Below are 25,868 nucleotides of genomic sequence, written 5' to 3'. Positions count from 1 at the left end.
GCCCTGGAGGGACGGGGCTGTGGCCCCCCCACACCCTCTAGCAGATCATTACATGAAGGAACCTTTTAAAAACAAGCGCGTCCATGCTCACAGGTGTACACACGGGTGATCACACCCACAAACTACACCCTTTTTGGCTCCTACCTCAAAGCACATTGTGTTCTGTTGATCTTATGTGCTGCACAATAATGTTTAACATTTAGTATTTACTGTCATATTCCCATATATCATTGTGATGCTGTTTATTCTATTACTCTTGTTCTCTTCTGCTTGTTTTCTTTTTTCTTTCTCAGCAGGTGATCCAGGTGATTGATATATGCTTTTTTTTTTTCTCTGCCCGTTCTGTTGGTTTTTGTCTTTTGCCCTTCTCCCCCGTCCCTCTTCTCAGCTGTTTCTCTTTCCCTCTTTCTTTCTCCCCTTCTTTCCCCCAGTCAAGTCTGTCCCGTATTCAGCAAGTGAAAATAAAATAAACAATAAAAGGTGAATCAAATGGACCATTACGGCGAAGGCTGGGATGGTCAATTTGGTAAAGTAAATCCGTTGGGCATCTTTCTTTGCCTTTAGACAACAATTCTGATGCAAAAGAGCCAAACGGGACAGGAAAAAATAAATAAATAAATAAATAAATGCTCATAATTTATTTTTGAGTAGTTTTTTTCATGTACATCTATGCTGTATGTTAATACAAGTGCACATGTGACATCTGGGACACAGCTTTGACTAAGAACTCTCTTTTTGTTCTTACCTTATGGCTTTAAAAAAATATCGAGATATACATCTTATATCGCCATCCAGCTAAAAAATATCGAGATATGAATTTTGGGTCATATCGCCCAGCCCTAGTACTAGCACCTCAAATAGTACCATATAGTACTGCTCCTATTCGTTGTTTTGGCTATAACTGATAATATTAAAAGGAGCGGGGGGCCACACTGACATCATAAACCGCACAGCTTTTGACTTTAGTTTACACATTTATCATTTTAAATTTTTTACATTGATGTACTTTTTTAACAATATAAAAATATTATATATACCCACACATAAACTGACACCACTGATGGGCTATGCTATAGGCATGCTTCAAAGCGACTAAATACTGTCATGTCACAGGACGCACATCATTACAAAGCACTCTAAAACCCTTAAATAGGGGTGCTGCTACCAGGCACTATCATTCAGTTGAGTCCATGCATTGGAACCAGACACACGAGGTAAGAGAAAACACTAAAATGTATTCAGATGACATTAACACAGCCACTGTGGGTCCCCTCATAGATGGCTTTTTTGATCAACTAAACATGTCGCAGGTGCGATCCATGCTGGTTGGTCGCCCAGATGACTGCACTGTCCAGCTAATGTGTCACATGTCACATGTCAATATAATAAGATGATATAAAAACTAATTATAGGATTAAGGATTTATATTTACATGCTAGTGGCTAGCCATTTGCACATGCCTTTGCATGTAGCACACTGGCATATGCAGAAATATGACAAAACAAAGTTATGAGCTGTATGTTATACTCAATGTAACATACAGCTCATAACTTTGTGCTGCAGGCCAGACAACCAAAGTTGTCTGGCCTGCAGCACATTTCTGCTTTTATGGAACTTTTGACAAACAGCAAATTGTAACAGAGTGTGTCTTCACTAAACACTCAGTGGATAAATATGACGCCTTCCTGCACACAATAGTAGATACTCTTTGCATGCAGGTGAAGGAGCTGGAGCTGGAGCTGGACTCTGAACAAAAGCGGCACGCTGAGACAGTGAAGACGCTGCGGAAGAACGAGCGTCGGCTGAAGGAACTGCTGTTCCAGTCGGAGGAGGACCAGAAGAACCAGCAGAGGATGCAGGAGCTGGTGGAGAGGCTGCAAAACAAGATGAAGGCCTACAAGAGACAAGTAGAGGAGGCCGTACATCACCTCATCCTCTTACTCTGAACACGTTTCCAAGCATGGTGTTTGTGGGCTTTAACTCACACTGCTGTCACTTCAGGAGGAACAAGCTAACATGAACCTGGCAAAGTACAGGAAGACCGTGCACGAGCTGGATGATGCCGAAGAGAGGGCGGACATTGCTGAATCAGCGCTCACCAAGATTAGGACCAAGAACAGAGGAAGCTTCGGCAAGGGATACTCCTCCCTAAGTATTCTCTGGAACAGTATATTATCAGGTGTATTACGCGGTTTATTAAATAATAACTCCATGTTAGCCTCTTCTACTAAGTACTTGTTCTGACTCTAAGGCCTGTGTCTGTTCTAACAGGGTTACAGCACTCCCAGGCCGAGTCCGGTCACCCAGTTCAGTGGGCTCGGAAGGCAGAGGAGAGAAGATCCTCAACGATGACGAGGAGTCAGTCAGCTCCCTCATCCCAGCCTATCTCAACTCCCTCAAGAAGCTCATGATTGATTAGGAGCATGGCTTCAATTTCACCATCATCCCCCAGAAGTGAAGCATGGTACAGTATGAAGTTTGAAACATCCAAAAGGTTCCATGGGTGGAACCTGACTTTTTTTTGTGTATGCTGTACATTCCTGTTGAGTTTTCTACAATGTACTTGTGGCTTCCTCTCTGAGTGAAAGCTCATAGCCCTGACACATTCCAGCTTTATATCCCCTTTTTATCCATTTATACTGTAACATTTGTATGTAAAAACTAATAAATGTATTTCTAAGTGTTCCAGATTTCCAAATATCTAAAGAACAATCCTCAGGCTGATTCTCAGTCTGGAACACACCATTTTATATGAGATATTGTATTTGTTTAATACATAAAAAGCCAGACAAGACAAAGCATCAATAGTTACAAAATAAAGCTGGCACCCAGAAACTGCAGTTCCTCTAATGGCCACACGAGGCTGTTCAAAAAGCAAGTCAATCCACTACAGACTTCCAAATCAAAATGTGCAACTTTACTGTACTGACATATATACGGGGTGGCTGAGGCTATTCCAGATATTTGTGCTTTAGCAGATATCCTTCTCTTTCTGTAAACATGCAGAGTTTATGGATGCAGCTTGTGGATGGGGCTATGTGAAAAAGTAACTGCCCCTCAAACATAGTAACTGGTTTGAGGGGCAGTTACTTGGGATGGAGCGTTTTTCATACATTTCCAGGAAGGATGTTGTTCCTCTTAGTAAATAAGCTCATTATTTAAAATCTGCATTTTGTATTTATTCCGGCTCTCTTTTTCCGATGTGACCATCAGGAAACTACTGTTGGCAAGGCAAGGCAAGTTTATTTGTATAGCACAATTCAACAATGAGGTGATTCAAAGTGCTTTACAGAGACATTAGAAACAAAAACAAATAAAAAGCATGTAGTCAATGTAGTCAAGATTTCCTACATTTAAGCAAATGCATGACAACCTTTAAGATAAATAAGGTTCAAACTGGCTGCAGTATTTATTAAACCATACATGCGAGAGGCTACAGGGAAGTTTTTGAGTCCGTACATAAGTGGTGACTTAAATACAAAGCACTTTTTTTCATGATTAGTTTTTGCCTTATAAATGACTTCAGTCACTATCATAAAGTGCTGCTGGGGTGCTGTCAGCACATGGAGTAGTTTAGGCCATTAATGTCAGTGTATTTTCAGATTTCAAATGTATCTGTCTGAACTTTTCACTGACTAAACCTGTAACAAGACCTGACCAAATATGCTGTTGAATGTGAATATGTTTTTTTAAGGAAATAAAAGACCTTTTTTTCCCATTAACTCTGTTTTGTTTTTTTTATAACTTTTTATTTGTCAGTTTACAGTATGAGAATACAAAACTTACGGTCAGCATAGGAGACATACACAATTCCAGTAATAGCATCTTCTTACATCATGGTAATATTCAGTTATTCAGTACAAAGGGAGTACACAACCCATTTTTCCCAGAGCTTCTTAAATTTCTCAAGCTCGAGTCTAAGGGCAAAGGTAAGTCTTTCCATTCCAAAAATTTCTTCCACTACCCCACGCCATTGGGCCCTAGTTGGAGGGTCTGCCTTTTGCCATCTTCGGGTTATGGCCTTCCTGCAGCCAGCCAAAAGTATTTTCAATAAATAATTATCTTTATGTGGGAGTGCCGTAGGCAATTTGCCAAGATACAACGTATCAAATGAATAGACTATTTTAATCCCAATTATTTTGTATATCTCAAGGGCCACCTCCCCCCAATATGGCTGGATCCTTGGGCAGGCCCAGAAGACATGAAAATGGTTTGCCATGGGGGTTCCACAACCTCTCCAACATAGGCCCTGGCTCTGTGAGCCTGTTTGCCGAGCTGTGAGTTTAGGAGTGATAAAGAATCTCACTACATTCTTCCAACCAAACTCTCTTAAGGACCTTGAATTTGCAGTGGTAGCCTGAGACTCACATATTCCCCACCAGCTGTCCTCTGAAATTAGTGAGCCTGATTCCCTCTCCCATTTCTGCTTAATGTACACCGTAGAGTGATTTTTAGAGGCTTGTATACTACCGTATATTTTTGAGACCATCTTTTTAGAGTCCTTTCTCTTGTATGCCTCTTGGAAGATATGAATTAGGTCGTATTCGTTTTCATCTCTGATTAGTAACGTCTTGTTGTAATAGTCTCTAACCTGCAAGTATCTAAAGAAGTCATGCTTTGCCAGTCCGTATGTATCTGAGATGGTTTCATAGCTTTGGAATCCCCCATTTGTTGCTAGTGAACAAAAAGAAGTAATTCCTCTCAGAGACCACTGTTTAAAGGTCCCATCCAGCCTGGCAGGCACAAACTCCGGGTCATAAGCTATCCAATTCAAGGTCCTAGCCTGTTTTTCTATTTGTAGTTTCCCCACTACCCTGAACCATAGTTTCAGGGTGAACCGGGTCAAATGGTTCAAATCTTTATAAAATTTTTCAGCTTGGTTCTTATTTCCTAAAAGTGACTGTAGTGGGAAGTCTAATTGTGTAATTTCCATATTTTTCCATTTAGCTTCATAGTTTGGGGAGCACCAGTTTACCAGGGGCTTCAGTTGTGCGGCGTAGTAGTAATCTTGTAAGCACGGCAAAGCTCTCCCTCCCTTCTCTTTTTTTAGTTGCAGCGTTTTGTACTGGACCCTCGGTCGTCTGCCGTTCCAGATGAACCGTGAGATCCATCTGTCCCACTCGTCAAATTGTTTTTGGGGTATCTCCAGGGGTAGTGACTGGAAGAGATAGAGGATTCGAGGCAGAACGTTCATTTTAATTATTTCTATTCTATTACTCATATCCAATGGGAGGAGAGACCACCGAGTTAGGTCAGATTTGATCTCTTTGTTGAGGGGGCAATAATTAATTTCATAGAGTCTAGACATGTCTTTCGTTAGGTTTACTCCCAAGTATTTTATTGTGGTAGAGTCCCATTTGAAGCTGAATTTCTTTACAGTTTCCGGTCGAGGTGTATAATTGAACGTAAGGGATTGAGTTTTTTGAATATTTAGTTTATAGCCAAAGTAGTGATTGTAGGCTTTTAGTAAGGTCATCAATTGGAACAAACTAGATTCAGGATTTGTAATAAAAAGAAGAACATCATCCGCGAACATACAAGTCTTGTGTTCTTCACCCCTGATCATTATTCCCCCATTAACTCTGTTTTCTTGCTTTTTTTCTTCATTTTTTGGAAACAAACAAACCACAAAGCAACGCATTGAGACATGAAATACGCATTTCCATTTTATTTATGAAAAATGACAACTTTTAGCTGTTAATGTACAAAAACATCTCATTTGTCTCTTTTTAGTAGTCAAGCAGTACTAAGCAGTAATACTGGAAAAGAACATTTGGTATGGCATTTAGCTTCTGCAGTACAGTCACCAAATCCAACTGACGCAAATGATACATATTCCAAAACTATCACCACCGAAGCACTTCAACCTTACAGTACCATCTAAATGCAAAACATGTTGCAGCAGCACAGAGACTTTGAAGCTCAAGGGAGAGCCTTTTTTAGATACCTGCAGATAAGAGAATATATCAGGAAATACGTACAGGGCTTTGAGAGTCTCAGCATTTCCGGTTTCGACAAGTGTCTCCATCTCCAACTCCATCACATCTGATCTTAAGTTCAATTCACAAACCAGAAACAAATCATATAAATAATATATATGTAGTGGCACACGTGGGTATCTGAAGTCATTTCCGGTGCTGTGCTTAAAAAAACGTGAGCTCCACCGTGAGAAAAACGCGTTATTTTCATCTGCATTTCAAAGAGCTGAACAGCTGCGCTGAATGACAGAAATGACAAAGTATTTTAAAAATCCACACGGCTGAAAACTTTCACGTATAGCTCGCTTTAACGTGACCACTCTGCTAGCCGAGTGAAGCTACACGCACATTTACGTTCCCGTCGCTTACCCGCCATCACGGACAGCCTGGTGACAGCACAAACTATAACGGAAGGGTTTTAAAAGTATTCCGTGTCGGTGACAGCAGTGGACGTGCAGGCTCCACGTGATCTCTCCCCGCGTTTCACATCCACGCGGCTAGCGCCGGTGCGTTTGTGTGACGCTGTTGCTAGGCATTCTTTTTAGAAGTGGGCGGGGCTTATAGGCATACTTCAAAGCAACTAAATACTGTCACGTCACAGGACGCACATCATTACAAAGACCTCGAAAACCCATAAATAGGGGTGCTGCTACAGGTACTGTCATTCAGTTGAGTCCATGCATCGGAACCAGACACACGAAGTAAGAGAAAACACTAACACGAAAATGTATTCAGATGACATTAACGCAGCCACTGTGGGTACCCTCGTAGATGGCTTTTTTGATAACCTAAACATGTCGCAGGTGCGATCCATGCTGGTTGGTCGCCCAGATGACTGCACTGTCCAGCTAATGTCTCACATGGCTGCTCAGATGGTGCAGCTCTGCCCGGAGTCAGATCACGGAGCCAGAGAAGGCTTCATAAAAGAACTGATCCAGGTGTTGTTAGGGAGATTTGCACACTGCACGTGCACCCAGTCAGGCAGCCAGCAGGGCAATCAGCAGGTCCCACAGACAGAACAACCAGAGAAAAATCTGGAGTCCTCGCTGTCTGTGGAACCTTCACAAATGGCAAACACAGAAGCCTCAGAGGCTGAAAAAGCAGCCGTGGCTTCTGAGGAGCAGAAACCCTCTGCGTCACCTCGAGGTGAAGCAGAGAGAAAAGGGCTCATAAGCGTGGTCCTTCAGGCTGTCCTTTCCCAGGCTGCAAAAAAATCCACAGCCTGCCCATCAGACTCCCTCCACCAGCGCCTTTTAGATCAAATCTGCTCTGAAATAAAAACAGCAGATTTGACTTTATCACCAAAGGCCCTACAAGATCTTGCAAAGGTCATTTTCAAAGACTTTTGCAAGGAAGCGCTCTCCAACCCAAAACACACCTTAACTCTATTGAAATTAGGAGAGCCAACAGTTGACAAACTTTTCATCTCCATCTTCAAGAAACACTTTGTAGTGTCCACACAGAAACTTGAGCCAGAGTCTTCTGAAATCAAAGCTCAGAAGCAGCTTTCAGTTGAAGTCTGTGTGGAAGAACTTGTCAGGCGTGCTTTTAAAAAGGCACGCGTTCTGTATACAGATGACACAGTTTCTGAAATTACAAACCGTTTGTTGAAGAAAATCTGGGCTGATGTCCAACATATCGATTTTCAGCCCTCCTCAAAGTCCTTCAGAACCTTACACAAGGTCATTTACAAATCTCTCCTTAAAGAGTATAAGGACCCCGAGTGTGTCACGATTCTCTTTCATCTCGACCATGAAGTAGGTGAGCAAAGAATCATCGAAACCTTTAAAGAACATCTGATGTCGGCAGCGGCGCCAGCAGGTCGCATCAGAAGGTTCTTCTCATTAATAGGTCGGAGGTTAGCCATCACCCACAGAGAGTCGCGGGTGTTTCCCCTTTAAAAACAACAATTTGACATTGACTAGCTGGCATCAAAGTGACTCTTAAATTGGCTAACAACAAACAATTCAAACAAGCCAATTTATTTAACATCCAATCGAGTCATTTTAAACACCCCTGGACCGGTTGCGGCAGATGACCGTCCCTCACTGAGCCTGGTTCTGCCGGAAGTTTCTCCCCGTTAAAAGGGAGTTTTTCTTCCCCACTGTCGCCAAGTGCTTGCTCAGAGGGAATTGTCCGATTATTGGGGTCTTGTTTCTAGTCAGTAAATTACTGACTAGAACACTCTAAATTATTGAACAAAAATCAGAAAATCTAATAAAATTCTAAAAGAAAAATCACACTCTGATTTCTGCTTGTTTTCACTGTCTGTTGGACAAATGTGTGTGTGTGTGTGTGTGTGTGTGTGTGTGTGTGTGTGTGTGTGTGTGTGTGTGTATACAGCTTTGACTGAACGTGTGTTGAGTAGTTGTCATTCAATCCAAACTGTTTAGGTAGAAAATGCCGAGAACATCCTGTTGTGATAGTTATTAGTGAGATTTCATCCATACAAAGTCGTACATTTACAAGAAAACATACATACAGAGGTGCGCACAAGTGGAACAAACCGTCAACAGAATACATGAGATACACTTTCCTGTTTCAGCAGCCAAAACATTAAGCACAAAATTAATAGAAATAACTTCATTTAATAAAATGGATTGGAATGAGGTCTTTACAAAAAACAAAAGGATATAAGTTTTAAGCTCAGGGGCCAGTCTGTGGAACAAGAAATCCCCGAAAAGAGAAAACATCACACACAGTCTGAAGAAGCTGTGACCGCCGAGGAACAGAAACCTTCTGTGTCACCTCAAGTTTGGAGAAAGCACAAGAACAGACACAGTCGTTCACTCTGCTGCAGCTTAAAACATTAAAATGTATTCGGACAATATTAACGCAGCCACTGTGGGTCCCCTCATAGATGGCTTTTTTGATCAACTAAACATGTCGCGGGTGCGATCCATGCTGGCTGGTCGCCCAGATGACTGCACTGTCCAGCTAATGTGTCACATGGCTGCTCAGATGGTGCAGCTCTGCGCGGACTCTGCCACAGCAGTACTGCTGAAAAACTGTATCCCACAAGAGCGATGCATCCACAGCCTCTTCAGAGAACTGGAGGGGCGCATCGGCTCGATTGCTTCCTCTCTCACCCCGGAGTCAGATCACGGAGCCAGAGAAGGCTTCATAAAAGAACTGATCCAGGTGTTGTTAGGGAGATCTACAGTAATGTATTATATTCTAAAATGATGCTAAATGATAAAAATGAAGGTGTTGGCAAAACAGCTGGTTAAACTATCTTCAGCTAAAAACCTTCTGCTAAAGTAGACAGTGAATAATTTTTTTTTGTAAATGTGTTTTTATATTTATATATATTAATTATTATATTGATGAATTAATTCATTACTGCTATTGTTTGTATTGGCAAAATTTAGTAGATTACAGGTGGAGGTGGTCAACAAGTACAAGTACCTCGGGCTGTGGGTGGACAACAAACTGGACTGGTCATGCAACACAGAGCACCTGTATAAAAAAGCCCAAAGCCGACTGTACTTCCTCAGGAGGCTGAGGTCTTTTAACATCTGCAGGAAGCTCCTGAGGATGTTTTACCAGTCAGTGGTTGCTGGAGTACTTTTCTATGCTGTGGTGTGCTGGGGGAGCAGCACAGCAAAGAAGGACTCATGCAGGCTGGAGAAACTGATCAGGAAGGCTGGCTCTGTGGTCGGCATGAAGCTGGACACTCTGGTGACAGTGGCAGAGAAAAGGACACTAAAGAAACTGCTGGATATTATGGACAATGCTGGGCATCCTCTGCACACGGTCGTAAACAACCAGAAGAGTCTGTTCAGTGACAGGTTGCTTCTCCCAAATATATATATATATATATAATATTCTGTAACTCAATGTCTGTCTCCACGTTGGTTGAGTGTGGAGTAAGTGCATATGAGAGCATGAGGGTGGGAATGGATGTTTGTGTCTGTGTGTGCCTGTATGTCTGTGTCTATATGTCAGGTTGGGTGTCAGGCGCCACCTCTCTGGGGACATCTCAGGCCCTCCAAGGTTTGGAGGCCTATCTCCCCCCCCCACCACCACTTCCCTTGCCAGTGGCGGACTCCCTCAGACATCGGTGCGTTGGTGGTTCTTTGTGTCTGGGGATGGGCGTCCAGGTACACGCCGGCTCACTCCTTGGCGGCCGCTTATCGGGACCTGGAGCCTGGGGCTCGCTCGGGCCACTTCGGAGGTGGGGTGCCCCCGACCTCTCGGCCTGGGGCTCGGTCACTCAGGCACAGCTGGCTGCCGGCGGAGCTCACGGGCGCGTCACTGCAACCCCCCCTGGCTTCTGCTCCGCGGCTGCTGAGTGAACCCTCATCTGGGACTCTCCTCAGCTCTTACTGGGACAGTGGCGCGGCTGCCCCTCTGTGGGTCTTCCTTGGTCTCTTGTGTTCTGGGGGCCTCTGGATGTCTGGAGTTTTGATCTCCTCCATACCTGCTTCATGCCCTGGAGGACGGGGCTGTGGCCCCCCCACACCCTCTAGCAGATCATTACATGAAGGAACCTTTTAAAAACAAGCGCGTCCATGCTCACAGGTGTACACACGGGTGATCACACCCACAAACTACACCCTTTTTGGCTCCTACCTCAAAGCACACTGTGTTCTGTTGATCTTATGTGCTGCACAATAATGTTTAATATTTAGTATTTACTGTCATATTCCCATATATCATTGTGATGTTGTTTATTCTATTACTCTTGTTTTCTTCTGCTTGTTCTCTTTTTTCTTTCTCAACAGGTGATCCAGGTGATTGATATATGAATTTTTTTTCTCTGCCCGTTCTGTTGGTTTTTGTTTTTTGCCCTTCTCCCCCGTCCCTCTTCTCAGCTGTTTCTCTTTCCCTCTTTCTTTCTCCCCTTCTTTCCCCCAGTCAAGTCTGTCCCGTATTCAGCAAGTGAAAATAAAATAAACAATAAAAGGTGAATCAAATGGACCATTACGGCAAGGCTGGGATGGTCAATTTGGTAAAGTAAATCCATTGGGCATCTTTCTTTGCCTTTAGACAACAATTCTGATGCAAAAGAGCCAAACAGGACAGGCAAAAAAAAAAAAAAATGATGTGTGCGGTCCAGAAGTAGAAGAAGAAGAAAGAGGAGAGCAGAAATGATGACATTCTAGGCTCGCTTTTCACCTTTGATGTACTCTTAGCAGGAAGACTTTGGTTTGGTGATGTGTTAGAGATAATTTAGTGGTTGAAGCTACTGTGGACTGACCAGATCTGCCATCAGCTCAGAGTGCTGGATATCACCGCAAACCTGAGACAAAGTCATACAGAACAGGTGTGTAAAACTGTGATGGTGTCAGTGAAATAACACTGACTCATGCAGGACTCTGATAAAAACTCAGCTTGTGGGCTAACAGACTAAAATCAAAGAATGCTTCTCTTTTTCTCTTTTGTTAAAAACTTTGAACATCCAGTGAGACACAGAGTAAAGTGACTTTCCGAGATTGTTTCTTCTTCTACAGATTCAGATAAATGATGTCATTTTGAGCCAGAAAGAACATTTCCATCATAAAGTAGAAGACTTTTATATTCTTTATTTATTTATCTGGTAAAAAGTCTCATTGACTTTAAAATGTCTTTTTCAAAAGAGATCTGGCCAAGACCAGAAGCTCCAGTTTTCTCTGCTTCTGTTTGCAGCAGAGCAAAAAGGACAGAGAGCAAGGGACGAGAGAAGACACGAGACAAAGACATGAACGGGACCAAATACTAACCAAGACAACCTAAACAACAAATACTGAATAAATTCAAGAGTGTAAGCCCTTGAATTCTGATTTAATAAAGTAAATCAGAATACTTTATTAATCCTGAAGGATTAATAAAGTATTCTGATTCTGATAACTAGGAAACATAAGATACACAGAGAACAGAATAATGATTAAACAAGACTCAAAAAACCAAACACAAAACACTGGGTCAACGACCCAGGTACCCTAACAGCCGAGGGAAAAGATGACCTCCTATTCACATCAGTATGGTATATTTTACTCCCATATCACTACTCAAAGATCATATTTTATTGTTGTAGGTTGTGGAGGTGACACACACACAAGCTGTAGTTCAACAATGACTTCATTCCTCTATTGACCTATAAAGAGGTCTTGTTACATAAGATTAAAGCTGGAAACTGACACACATAAGCCCAAACACATTGTGTTATTGTGGACGTTGAAGTCACTGCATGTGTTTTTCATGAAGATTAAACTTTCCTGTGCTGTTGGTTCTTTGTTTAATTCTGTTGATTCTTACTTTTTTGTTCCTAAAGTTTAAACTAAACTCTTGTTGGATACCAGGTGTTCATTTAATAAAGCTGCAGGTTCAAACTTCTAACTGCATGAAAATGTAATGTGTAATGTCATGTGTTTCTAAGTACCATCATTGATTTTGGTCATCAAATCAGCCATTACTCATTTAATTTGATGTAAATTTCCCCTAATTTGCATATTCAGATTCAGTATTCAGTACCACATGTGAAAGTGACCCAGATCAGATTTGAAAATATTGGATTTGTGCCGTTCACACTGTCATAGCATGATCGGATATAGGGTCGCATAGGGTCAAAAAAATCGGATTTAATGCGCTTTCGCCTGCAGTGTGAACGTAGCCTTAGTTAGTTCTTAGAGTTTGGTTTCTGTGTTCCCCTCTATTTAGTGTCTGTACCGTGTCTCTGTGCATTTCCTGTTTTATTGTGAAGGTCCATGTCTTATGTTAGTGTGTTCTGTTCACATTTCCCCTGTCTCGTGTAGTCAATTAGGATCAGCTGTGTCTTTGCCATTCCATGTCTCCCCCTGTGTGTATTTATACTATGTGTCCTCGTGTGCTCCTCGCCGGTTCATCTGTGTTTTTTCCTGCATCATTCTGTGTCGTCTCCCTGCATCTCCATTTTAGGTTTCAGTTCTGTGTTGTGTTAGTTTTTTCCAGTTTAGGTTTCACCTCCTGCTGGCCTCCGTTGCCTGTTCCTAGATGCCCCTGGTCTCATATCGCACTGGACTTCATCACTGGTCTCCCACCATCCTCAGGTAACAGTTATTCTGACCATCATCGATCGGTTCTCCAAAGCTGTGCATTTCATTGCTCTGCCTAAGGGGATTAGGTGCAAGAGTTGTTAAAATGTATAATTAAATAATAGATGAATTCAATAGCAAACTGTGCCTCGTTCTCAGATGGACAGCAAGTGGAATGTGATAGATGAGATGAGGAGATGGAAGGAAGAAGAGAGGCAAAGAGTGATTCACAGGCAGAGCTTAGTTTATTTCCCAGTTTTGTTGCCTTATGGTTCCAAGCGCCGTGACCAATCTTTGCGTTTTATTATTATCTCATAACACTTGTTTAATCAGCTACCCTCTCTCCTGTGGACTGTTTAATCTCTACAGTCTCAGATCAACACAGCCCTGCCCTCCAGCACTATCAGCAGCAAGAGCAGAAGCAACCCCCCAAACAGCAACATTGTACCCATCAGGTAAAAAATAGGCTACATTTGCTTTGCATTGTGCCCACCTGATGACAGTGATGTAGTGTGATGCGATTCCATATTAGATTCTTGATGAATGTGGGTTGTTGTTCTTCAGCCTGCTTCTATGTGCCCTTTTTAACTGTGAGCACCCGCCCCTTTAAACATCTCTGCACTGCCCTGACTAAATGTATATATAAACTGTCTCTATGGTTTACAGTCTGAGTCTGACAAGCTGTCAGCTGTTCATTTCTGCTATTTGAATTGTTAAAAGAAACAAACTATTCATTTAGCAGATTAACAAAAAGAATAGAGAGGCATCCAGTTATTGACATTTATATTATTTAGTTAAAGGTTTGAACAGAAAAACAATTAAACACAGAGCCTCTTCCTGCTTTCTGGAATGAATCGCAGCATGAAAACCCTTCCTCTTCTTCCTGCTCTCTAGCTCAGCACCTCCTGTCTGTCCATATCTTTCTGCGTTCCCTCCCCTTTAGATCTACATTATGAAGATGGGTGTAACCAACGTGTGTTAGAGCTGGCAGGCCCCATTCACAGCAGCAACACTTGTTGTTCAGATCAGACCAGTTTCTATATTAAGGAAGTGAAACTCACACAGTCACTGACACTGAGAGGAGAAATGGCGCAGAAAAGTGTTCAGCTGGACCGAGAAACCTTCTCTTGTTCGATCTGTTTGGATCTACTGAAGGATCCGGTGACTATTCCCTGTGGACACAGCTACTGCATGAAGTGTATTGAAAGCTTCTGGGATGAAGAGGAAAAGAAGAAAATCTACAGCTGCCCTCAGTGCAGACAGACTTTCACAGCGAGGCCTGTCCTGGTGAAAAACACCATGTTAGCAGTTTTAGTGGAGCAGCTGAAGAAGACTGGACTCCAAGCTGCTCCTGCTGATCACTGCTATGCTGGACCTGAAGATGTGGCCTGTGATGTCTGCACTGGAAGAAAAATGAAAGCCTTCAAGTCCTGTTTATTCTGTCTGGCATCTTACTGTGAGAAACACCTTCAGCCTCATTATGATGTGGCTCCATTAAAGAAACACAAGCTGGTGGAGCCCTCCAAGAAGCTCCAGGAGAACATCTGCTCTCGTCATGATGAGGTGATGAAGATGTTCTGCCGTACTGATCAGCAGAGTATCTGTTATCTCTGCCCTGTGGATGAACATAAAGGCCACGACACAGTCTCAGCTGCAGCAGAAAGGACTGAGAGGCAGAGAGAGCTGGAGGTGAGTCGACAAAACATCCAGCAGAGAATCCAGGACAGAGAGAAAGATGTGAAGCTGCTTCAACAGGAGGTGGAGGCCATCAATCAGTCTGCTGATCAAACAGTGGAGCACAGTGAGAAGATCTTCACTGAGCTGATCCATCTCATCCAGAAAAGAAGCTCTGATGTGAAGCAGCAGATCAGATCCCAGCAGGAAACTGAAGTGAGTCGAGTCAAAGAGCTTCAGGAGAAGCTGGAGCAGGAGATCACTGAGCTGAAGAGGAAAGATGCTGAGCTGAAGCAGCTCTCACACACAGAGGATCACATCCAGTTTCTACACAACTACCCCTCACTGTCAGCACTCAGTGAGTCTACAGACTCATCCAGCATCAATATCCGTCCTCTGAGCTACTTTGAGGATGTGACAGCAGCTGTGTCAGAGGTCAGAGATAAACTACAGGACATTCTGAGAGAGGAACGGACAAACATCTCACTGACAGTCACTGAAGTGGATGTTTTACTGTCACAACCAGAGCCAAAGACCAGAGCTGGATTCTTAAAATATTCATGTGAAATCACACTGGATCCAAACACAGCAAACAAACAGCTGTTATTATCAGAGGGGAACAGAAAAGCAACATTTATGAAACAAAAACAGTCTTATTCTGATCATCCAGACAGATTCACTGACAGGTGGCAGGTCCTGAGTAGAGAGAGTCTGACTGGACGTTGTTACTGGGAGGTGGAGTGGAGAGGGAGAGTTGATGTAGCAGTCGCATACAAGAATATCAGCAGAAAAGGATGTTATGAATGTGTTTTTGGATGTAATGACAAATCTTGGTCATTAAATTGTAACAACAACAGTTTTATATTTCGGTACAACAACATTGAAACTCGTGTCTCAGGTCCTCGTTCCTCCAGAGTAGGAGTGTACCTGGATCACAGAGCAGGTATTTTGTCCTTCTACAGCGTCTCTGAAACCATGACTCTCCTCCACAGAGTCCAGACCACATTCACTCAGCCGCTCTATGCTGGACTTTGGCTTTACTGTAATTATGGAGACACTGCTGAGTTGATTAAAGTGAAATAGACTGAAGTCTTTCATATTGTTGTAAGTTTAAATCTGTATTTTAGTTCCCTTTTAGTTTCTCTCCATCATTATTGTGGTATTTATGTGCTGCACATAAATCAGATGTCAGTCAAACATTATGGGCAGTACCTCGACATCTTCAACATGTTGTCCTGATGTTTTTACATTTTATAGGTGGAGCTCTTTCCTGTGTCTGTTCAGCCATGGAGACTATCAATGCTTATGGATATTTTTATTTGAAAAATTTCTCCACATGACAACATAAACTTCTCTATCTTCTAAATGTTTACTGAATATTTTTCTTAGGTATTTGTATGTTGTTGTTTCTCTTCACTGATCTTAACAGAGAAGTCTACAGACCTTCCTTTATCACACAGATTTTATTCTCATTTGTACATTTATAAAGAAAACAATTAATTACAGAGCAATAAGAAATTTTAAGAAAGTGCACTATATCATAATTTATAGTAAAGTGTATTAAAGCATCGTTAGTTAGTCACTTATTTAGTTTGGAGCTGTATCATCTGACACTGTAGAAACATTTCCTCCAGCTTCAGCACAGAATGTTAAAAACAGAACTATTAATGAGAACAAACAGTAGGAACACAGTATCAGCAAACATCATGGCTTAAAATGGAGAGTAAAAATCTAAAAAGAAATAAACAAATTAGTAAAAAGGATTTCCTGTTGACATGTTATTGGTCCTATCTTGTCTGCAGCACCTCCAGGATGCTTCTTATATGTTTCTGGTTATTTTTGCACCAATTTTAGTTTTTGTCAGTAGGAAGTTCAAGTTCAACTCAGTGTGTTTGTTTGTTTTTTTCAAACTGATGCCTGACCTTGAACACCAAACATCTGTCAATAAAGCAATGATATAAAATGCTTATATTAGTACTGAAAAACTGCATATCCACTTTACAAATATAAATAATGATATAAATCCACAGCTGAACTGGAGGAGCAGCTGATCTAGTTCACTCATGTGTTTCTGGACTAAGAGTTGGAGCAAATACCTTATGATTCAGTGATGTTTGTTTTTGTTAAATATTTTGTAGATCCAAGAGTGAGTTTGACTCATGATGATGATGTTCCGAATTAAACAAAGTTGGTCACAAATTCTTCAAAGCTGTTTATTAAGAATATATTCACTTGGACTCATGAGACAGGCTTGTGATCCAAGGGAGCCATCAACTGGACAATTACTGACATGACAACAAAAAAGCTAAGTACAGAGGGGGGAACAGAGGTGAAAATACTTGCTTTAAAGGATTGTAATGTTTCCTTTTAAAATAAGTCTCTAAGGTCAGACAAAGGGACAGAAACTCATAGCTTTCTACCAGCCCAATGACAAAACTATAAGTTGTTTTTTAACATCTACTTTTTCATCTATTTGGCAGTCACAGTGAAAAGTATAAACATTGGCACGCTTTGTCTTGTGATTCTGCTGTTCGTAAAAAATGACCATGCGCAAAGTAGCAGACTTTAAGGCTTTGACTTGATGCCAATGGCCTGAGGAGGACAGTATTACCCTTGGACATGTGTAGTCTGCCGTCTACTCAATAGAAGAAGAAGAAGCGCGGAAATGGCACAACTGTCTTCAGTTTCTGGGAGAGTTTAACAATGAGAGACTGATGATGCAGAAGAAATCTCCGTGGTTAAAAACATTAAAAACAGTCGTCCAGGATGATGAGATCCGCCACTGGCTCAGACTGCTGTATATCAGCCGGAGACCCGAGATGAAGTCACGCAGCAGGTATGTAAAACTGTGATGTTCTCAATGAACTAACACAGGAACGATCTGAGCTCAGTCTGTAAGCTAACAGGCTAAAATCAGAGAGCAGCTAATCAAACAAGTGCGTCCGTTTTTTTTAAAGGTAAACTTTTAACAATAGACTTTCATGAGACACATCAAAACCAAACAGGGAGGGAAAGCTTCGGTTTTCTGCACTGTGCCACAGTTCGCTGTCTGCTTCGGTTCACGACGCCTCACTCCGGGGCTACAGACAGTTCTCTGCCGCCTGTGGTGCTCCTCACCTCCGTCTGCACCCACAGACTTCCCGAGGTGGAGGCAGGCCGGCAGGGACTTTGAGAGATGGGCTTTACTTTTAAAAATAGCCCTTAATCAGGGTCTAACTCACTAAAAGATGGCCACATGTCTCTCTCCAACTTAATCTCTTTCTTTTAAGTAATTGTTTTTCATTGAAATGAAATTAATTGTTCAATAAAATGATTACATTTATAATTGAATTAAAGTTAAATGAATCAAGGTGATTTTGACTTTGCTAGTTAACAGGAAGAGAAACAAACTTACACAGGATAAAATGAAATTTGGACCCAGCAGAAAAAGTCAGATCACAGACAAACAGAAACATTCCTCTTTGGCTAAAATAAAATGCAGATTATTGCTCATCTGCAGTTTTAATCATGGTGAATAATTTATGATTCAGCCAAGTAAGATTCTTCTGTGTGGAGGTTTTTCCCCTGTCAAAAGGCATTGACCATTACCTTCATCTAAACATGGAATTTAAGTCATGTAGTTGCCGTTGTTTGTTTTTAAAGAGGTCATAATATTTTTGTGATGGTAGAAATTTATCTTCAAAGTAATAGTTATAAAGTGAATTAATAAGACTTTCCAACAAAGAGAGGGAGTCACATGGTGCTTCTGAAACATTTGTACAAACCTCTCTCACATATGTGAGCAACATGCTCACAGTGTACAGCCCTGCTGACTGAGGCTGCACCTTTACCTGTCTAATCTTTTTCTTTTTACTTTGTTCCTCAAGTCCCACATCAACATGAAGTGTAAGGAGGAGGAAGATCTGGCTGGCCAGCAGGTCTGGAAGCAGGAGAGGAACTTCAATCTGGACCAGGAGGACACAGATCCCCCACAGATCAAAGAGGAACAGGAGGAACTCTGCATCAGTCAAGAGGGAGAACAGCTTGTAGTGAAACACGAGGATGAAGGCATCGTCGTCTGGAGCGGGGAAGAGCGGCTCAGACAGCTGCATAACATCTGGAAACCTGAGAAAGATTTACAGACCAGCGGTAAAACTGTAATCGCTTTTCTGAAGTGTTAACATTAATATTAAACCTACAGTTTGTATCAGTCAGATCTATTTAATGTGTATTCGTGAAAACATGACAGGGAGTTTTAAATGGACTGGTTCTTATATAGCGCTTTTCTACTCAATCTTGAGCACTCAAAGCGCTTTACAAAACTTGTGCATTCACCCACTCACTCCCATTCGCACAAGCACATTTTTCTTAGTGCTTTCTACCAACATTCAGACACACATTCCACAGATCAAAGAGCAACTTGAGGCAACTTGGAGTTAGTATCTTGCCCAAGGATATTTGAAATGCAGACTAGGTGAAGCCGGGAATCGAACCGATCAGTAGATGATCTGCTCTACCGCCTGAGCTACAGCCACCCCCAATAGTGAAGATTATTTTGAAAAATATCAAGATGTAGATCAGTTTCGAGATCAACTCCAAAATAGATCATCAGTCAGTCAGTAATAAGTGAGTTCTTTTTTGTTTGAAAGGTTTTTTTTACTCTTAATGTTGCTGAAAAATGTCAGAACTCAAGTTCTCATTTGCATCAGAGTGCACAAATAACTTCATTTTTACACACTTTTAATTTCACCTGCAAATGTGAGCAACATGCCCTCATTACAGACTTTAACTAAAACTTTATCTTCTCAGAAGTGTTTTTCTATAATTACATTTTTTTTATTGTTCGTTTAGAAGCAATAGTGGAGAGACCGGCTGACTGCTGCAGAAGAAATCTGCTCTGAGGTTAACAGAACGTCTGATCGTCCAGTATGAGATCAACCTTCAGCAGAGACTGCTGGATATCAGCCGGAAACCCGAGATATCAGCATAACAGGTAAAACTGCGATGGTCTCAGTGGACTAACACAAGAATACAACTCATGTAGGACCTGATCAGAGCTCAGCTTGTAGGCTAACATACTGAAATCAGGGAGCGGCTAATCACACAAGTGCGTCTCTTTTTTACGGTAAACTTTTAGCATTAAACAAACCTTGAGACCGAGAGAAAGTGCCTTTATAGAAGATTTATTTAGAAGATTAAGATAAAAGAGGCAGGGAGGGAAAGCTTCGGTTTTCTGCACTGTGCCACAGTTCGCTGTCTGCTTCGGCTCTCTGACCCTCACTCCGGGGCTACAGACAGTCCTCTGCCGCCTGTGGTGCTCCTCACCTCCGTCTGCACCCACAGACTTCCCGAGGTGGAGGCAGGCCGGCAGGGACTTTGAGAGATGGGCTTTACTTTCAAAAATACCCCTTAATCAGGGTCTAACCCTACAAGACCATCGTGCCTCCCCCACCATCCTCACCTCATGTTAAAATGTATATTTTTCAACTGAATTATATTTGGGTTCAAGAAAATGATGAAGTTTTTAAAATAACTTTGTAATGTTCTAATAAACAGTCTTAACTCGAACTAAATCAGCTCAAATCTCACAGATGTCAGTGTTATTCACAAAGCATGGAAACATAGTTGTTAGTTTTGAATGCAGCCACAGCAGGCAAACTATGGCTGCATGCTCCAAAGAACAGGAGCACAGTAACTGAACACACTCTTAGCACACTTACATCTGATTTTGGGAACAGTTAACAGATCTGAACCTGATGACCTGAGAGGTTTAACTGGGTCAAAGGTCGAGAGCCAATTGAGAACTGTCCAGTTAAACCAACTAAATGATGAAACCTTTGATTTAAAATGTCATGATCAACAGTATCAAAGGCAGCAATGAGATCAAATAGAACTAAGACTGAAACTCTGAGTCCCTAATAATCTTCAGATCACTGATGACTTTAGTTGGGTTGATTCTGTGCAATGACTGGCTGTGAAACCTGACTGGTACTTATCTGCTATGGCACTGTGAGATTTTCAGTTTAATCTACAACAATGACAAACATTTACTTGCAGCGTGAAGCTGGCAGCAGCTACCTGAATGATTTGTACTCTGAACTTTCCTAATAAGAGTATCAGAGCTCGAGAGTAACTTACACTTTCATTTTTCACATTTGTACAGTTAGTTGTAAATTTCACTCACATATGAGGACATGCTCAGAGTGGACTATATTTGCTCAGATGTGTTTTCCTGTCATCACATTATTAACCTTTTTCCTCAGTGACCCTTTGTTCCTCAAGATCTCCCCCTAACATGAAGTGTGAGGAAGAGGAGGGCCTGTATGACCAGCAGGTCTCCAACCAGGAGAGGAACTCCAGTCTGGACCAGGAGGGCCCAGATCCTCCACAGATCAAAGAGGAAGAGGAGGAACTCTGCATCAGCGATGACGTAGAAAAGATTGTACTCAAACAGGAGGATGAAGGCCTCATCTGGACTGAAGAAGAGCAGCTCAGACAGCTGGATAACATCTGGAAACCTGAAATGAACTTACACAGCAGGGGTATGTAAAACCATAATGGTCTTACCTAAAAATTAATATGACTTTAATTCATTCAATAAAGATATTTTGGAAACACATCAGAGTTCTTCAAGGCCAGTGTTTAAATAAACTCAGCTGATTGTTAGTCGAGGTTTTCTGAGAGCTTCGCTGCTTTTTATCCCCATATTTTAATCCTACTTTTAAATTTCCCCTTCTGTCTGATGTTTGTCTTATCATTTACATAAACATGTTTCCAACAGTAATTGGTGGACAAACTGTGATTGGTGCATAGAAATTTACTAACGTGTTAGAAGTGAGTGCATGAAATCTTATTTTAACAGTTTCCAGGTCTGGGTAAATGATATGATGATATTTCGGATGATATTTTGATTAAACTCTGTTGTAGAGTTGGAAATGGACAGCTGTAGACACCACTGCCGAGTAGTCATTCTTGTTATACTTCTATATTTATCTAAGACAAGTAATTTTGTCCATTTGTCACCTCAGCTTTCCCACAACAGCATGAATGTGAGGAGGAACTGGTTTTTGGGGACCAGGAGAGAAACTTCAGCCTCGACCAGGAGGATCCGGAGCTTCCACAGATAAAAGAGGAAGAGGAGGAACCTTGCACCAGTCAGGACGTAGATCAGCTTGTAGTGAAGCAGGAGACTGAAGGCATTATTATCTTCATGGTGGCTCCTACTTATGAGGAAAGTGAGCCAGAGCTGGACAGTGAACATCTCCTTTCTTCCAGCTCTCCTGAACCAGAGAGCAGAGATCAGCAAGACAACTTTCCTGTGTCAGAGAGTCAGCGTAAAACTGACACAAGTAAAAAGTTTGTGAAATGTGAGATTTGTGGAAAAACCTTTGAGTACAGATCCAAACTAACGAGACATATGAGGGTTCACACTAGTTAAAAGTGGGAGAACTGTCAGATGAAGCAGTCCACTGAGAAGCCAGATCAGAGCAGATCAGATGACCTCCTTCCTTAAAAAACTCTGTATTGTTTATTGTATGTAGGGGTGGGAGATATAGCCTCAAAATAATATTTCAAGAAACTTACATTTAAAAAAAATAATGTACATTTTATCAGCTCGGCAGGCAGCAGCATTTATATGTGTAAGTAAATGATGGATTTTCCATCTTTCTCTTCCAGTGAGCTGCTGTCACTGATGACAGCTTAGCTAATTCAAAGTGTGAAAATGTGGCCACCTCAAGGTGCTTGATATTGTAAGGTAAAGACCCAACAATAATACAATGAAAACAGAGAAAACCCAAACAGTCATATGACCCCCTATTAGCAAGCGTTTTGGCGACAGTGGGAAGGAAAAACTCCTTTTTAACAGGAAGAAACCTCCAGCAGAACCAGGCTCAGGGAGGGACCCCCATCTGCAACAAGGAAAGTTTTAAGTCTAATCTTAAAAGCTGAAGGCTCTGCCTCCCATTCTACCTTTAAATACTCTATGAACAACATTATAGTGCAATGTTAGTGACACGGCATACATGAAATATGAGCACATAAGTATCCTCAGGGGTGTTTTTCCTGGAAGTTTTAAGAAAAGTGTATTACAAGTGCTTACACTCTAGCTTAATATCCAAAATAACCTTGTAATGCGGAGCCTGCACAATTCTGTCATATAAGCAGAGGTGGAAAGTAACGAATTACATTTACTTGCGTTACTGTAATTGAGTAGTTTTTTTGTGTATTTGTACTTTTTAAAGTCATTTTTCAAGTCTGTAATTTTACTTTTACTTAAGTATATTTTTTAAAAAGTATTGTAGTTCGCTACGTTTTCAATCACACCCGTTACTGAGTAAATTAAAAAAACCATTGCACTTCGGAAATACTGCAGGGAATGATGGGTAGTAGAACAAATTGGCGCTAAGGTCACGTTAAAGATGGAGTCTGACATCGGTGTTATGGATCCAGTGAAAAAAGAAGCCCCGTCGAATTCTGCTGACCCTGAACTCGAAGAAACGGATGTGAACCCCTGGCCGTATTTAAGGGACCATTTCGGCTTCAAGTGCAAGAAAGGCAACAGCTTTATTATGCAGTGTAAGCTGTGTTTGCCCAGAGAGACCGAGTTAGCAGCTTTTAAAAATTCCACATCAAACCTGCGCAAGCATGTGGAGGTAAGTTAAATACAACTCGTACCGTTATGGTAGCAAAAAGGCTGTGTTCAAATTAATCACATTAAGTTAAGACATCTGTGAAGAACACAGATAACGTTGGTTGGTACTAGCAACTTGCTGTAATCGGGCACGTTGTTGTCCACGCAACTTACATTTTTTTTACTGGGTTGGTAAATTGCCAAAAGAAAATGTGTTTACCTACGTTTTTCCTGTTTGTTAATAATAAGAATTTATTTAAAAAAATAGTTAAATTAAAGACAGAAGCGGCTACTTTCTTACTTAACCCACATATGTTCACACTGCAGGCAAAAGAATAACAGAGCGCTCACTTACCTTAGATTAGTCAAAGACAGCTGACTTCTGTTACTTGTTAATTAGCACTTGCAACCTCCCGTTAACTAGCCTGTTACTGTCCAATAAAAAAACCCCACGAGGTATATTGGTATAATTTACCAGCGGTAGCTATGTAATGCATTGATGTCTTATTAGGGACATCAAAAAACTTTCTCTCAAACTTAACACTGGCCTGCCTGCCTCAGCTGCCTTCGAGCGTCTCTTTAGCTGTGCTGGACTACTGTTCACTGCAAAGTGAGCAAGGATGAACTCTACTAACTCTGAAAATCAACTGCTCCTCAAAATTAACAGGAAGTTCAGAGAGTAACACTCTAGGATGGATACAAAGGAACTTTAATCTAGAGGTACAGTAGGGCAGGGCCAAGTTTAAAAAATTCAAAAACATTTTTAAAGCAGCTGCCGTTCAGTTCAGTACTTGTTCTCTTATTTGACAGTTTAGAACACATTCTCATGTGAAAGAATGATATGGTTTTGTATTGAAAACACTGTGATACCTGACGGTTTGGTTTGGTTGATTGGTTTGGTGACCATTATCCATTTTCATGTATAGACTTGCAGTTTAACTGCCACTGCACTTTAATTTGTAAAGTTTTTCTTTTCACTAAAAAAGAACTACTTTGAGATTTATATCCCACTGTCCTTTTTTGCACTACTCAGAAGCGGCTGTCCTCCTGCTGACAGAAAAGTAACTATGTAACTTTTACTCTGAGTACATTTTAAATGAGCTACTTTTTACTTTTACTTGAGTACATTTTTAGACAGGTAATTTTACTTGTACTTGAGTAAAATTTCAGCAAAGTAATAGTACTTTTACTTGAGTAAAATATTTTAGTACTCTTTCCACCTCTGCATATAAGGAAAAGAAATTCTACCTGGTTTGTTTCATCTTGGGTCGAGCTTTTTAACCTCCTGCTTTTCCACCGTGTAGCACATCAGTAATTTCCATCCACTGACTGCTCTTGCTGTTATATGAAATGTAACTCGCGAGTGCTCCAGTGATGCATGGTTGAATCATTTGTTTACCTTTGGGTCGCACATCACTGCTGCTAGTATCTCCTGCTCACGTGCCTTCACAGCCCGGTTGTACTCAAGTGTGTTTTTGCTTAAAGTGTTGTAACAGGTTTGCTTTTTTCACTTTCAGTGGGAAAAGTTTTCTTGCATATTTTGCGAACATTCAGCTACCAAACTGTGACTGGAGCCCGACATATGGCTCTGGCTGTGAGACATGACTGGGGTTGACTCATTGGGGTGAATGCAAACACATGATGTTCCTCTAAACACACTTTTTTGTAAACATTTATACCAGTATTATTGCAGATCATATGATATGTCACAGCCCTAATTCTGTTTGTTGCATATTCCATTAAAACCTGTAATGAAGAGGAAACACGTATTTACATTCATTTGATGTGATATTTGTATCGTGTTGAGCTGTGGAGGTGACAAAAAAGTTGCTGAGATGTTTTATTTTTTTGTTTAGTGGAGAGGTTTTACTCCACAGAGTCAAAGCTGGAAAGAAACACACATGAGACCAAACATTTTGTGATTTAATCTTGATTTTCATGAAGACTGAATTTCAGCATGTGCTCATCCTGTTGATTCGTATGTTGGTGTTGGTTATGTGTCTTAAAAGTGAAATAAAGATTTCTTTAAAACTTCTTGTGGCTATTTTTTTAAGGCACAATCTTTACAACATGAAACAACGTCTGTGAAGCACATTTTGTACAGTGGGCAGGGAGACTTGCCCATCACTGTGGTGGTGGGGTGGATGAGATTTGCCTGCGGTCACTTAAGGCTCTGTATGTTGTGGGTCTGTCCTGGTTGTCCTGCTCAAACATTGTATGGAAGTTGAGGTCAGTGCCTTCAGACCGGCCAACTATGGTGGTAATCATGGTCCCCTGTTTTATGAAGGGAGTGTAGAGGGTATGTTTGCACTTCAGGCCTCCCTAGGAAGGTCTATATCTGTAGTCACTTTCACTGTTTTCTTATTGCTGTTTCAAATTGTTGTTTCTGTTTGTAGCCTTTTTATTGAAGGATTTTGGTTTATATTATTAATATGTGCATTTGTTGTTATTAATAATATTTGCTTCACTCTCCATTTGATGTGTTTTTGGTATGTTTTACTTTTAATTGTTCTATGATTATGTTTATGTGTGGTTTATAATTATATTTAAGTTCTGGGTTTTTTTTATGAATAAAAGTGACTTAACTTATCAGAGATATGAGACTTTGGG

The 25,868-nt window shown here is 41.2% G+C and overlaps 3 protein-coding genes across 4 annotated transcripts; all 3 read left to right on the top strand.

Moving 5' to 3' along the window:
* Window positions 1-774: 774 nt before the first annotated feature.
* LOC308383552 (uncharacterized protein MYH16) lies at window positions 775-3,708 on the top strand. The gene is made up of 3 exons (XM_080861604.1): window positions 775-1,919; window positions 2,002-2,179; window positions 2,272-3,708. Exons 1-3 carry the CDS (start codon window positions 1,713-1,715, stop codon window positions 2,409-2,411), a joined length of 525 nt encoding a protein of 174 aa, XP_080717730.1. The 5' UTR covers window positions 775-1,712; the 3' UTR covers window positions 2,412-3,708.
* Window positions 3,709-13,079: 9,371 nt separating this feature from the next.
* Window positions 13,080-15,875, top strand: LOC308383519 (tripartite motif-containing protein 16-like). Its single transcript, XM_080861551.1, has one exon. It carries the CDS (start codon window positions 14,060-14,062, stop codon window positions 15,728-15,730), a length of 1,671 nt encoding a protein of 556 aa, XP_080717677.1. The 5' UTR covers window positions 13,080-14,059; the 3' UTR covers window positions 15,731-15,875.
* Window positions 15,876-15,919: 44 nt separating this feature from the next.
* Window positions 15,920-25,292, top strand: LOC308383551 (uncharacterized protein). 2 transcript variants are annotated; one of them, XM_080861602.1, is made up of 5 exons: window positions 15,920-17,483; window positions 18,514-18,775; window positions 19,478-19,619; window positions 20,890-21,168; window positions 21,655-25,292. In XM_080861602.1, the coding sequence occupies exons 4-5, from the start codon at window positions 20,922-20,924 to the stop codon at window positions 22,062-22,064; spliced, it is 657 nt and encodes a 218-aa protein (XP_080717728.1). In that variant the 5' UTR covers window positions 15,920-17,483; window positions 18,514-18,775; window positions 19,478-19,619; window positions 20,890-20,921; the 3' UTR covers window positions 22,065-25,292. The 2 variants fall into 2 exon arrangements, with proteins under 2 accessions (XP_080717728.1, XP_080717729.1); XM_080861603.1 differs by having other exon boundaries at window positions 18,514-18,783.
* Window positions 25,293-25,868: the final 576 nt, after the last annotated feature.

This window comes from Rhamphochromis sp. 'chilingali' (genome assembly GCF_963969265.1).
Source record: "Rhamphochromis sp. 'chilingali' genome assembly, chromosome: 16".
Classification (NCBI taxonomy): domain Eukaryota; kingdom Metazoa; phylum Chordata; class Actinopteri; order Cichliformes; family Cichlidae; genus Rhamphochromis; species Rhamphochromis sp. 'chilingali'.
This window is presented reverse-complemented; position numbering and strand designations above follow the sequence as displayed.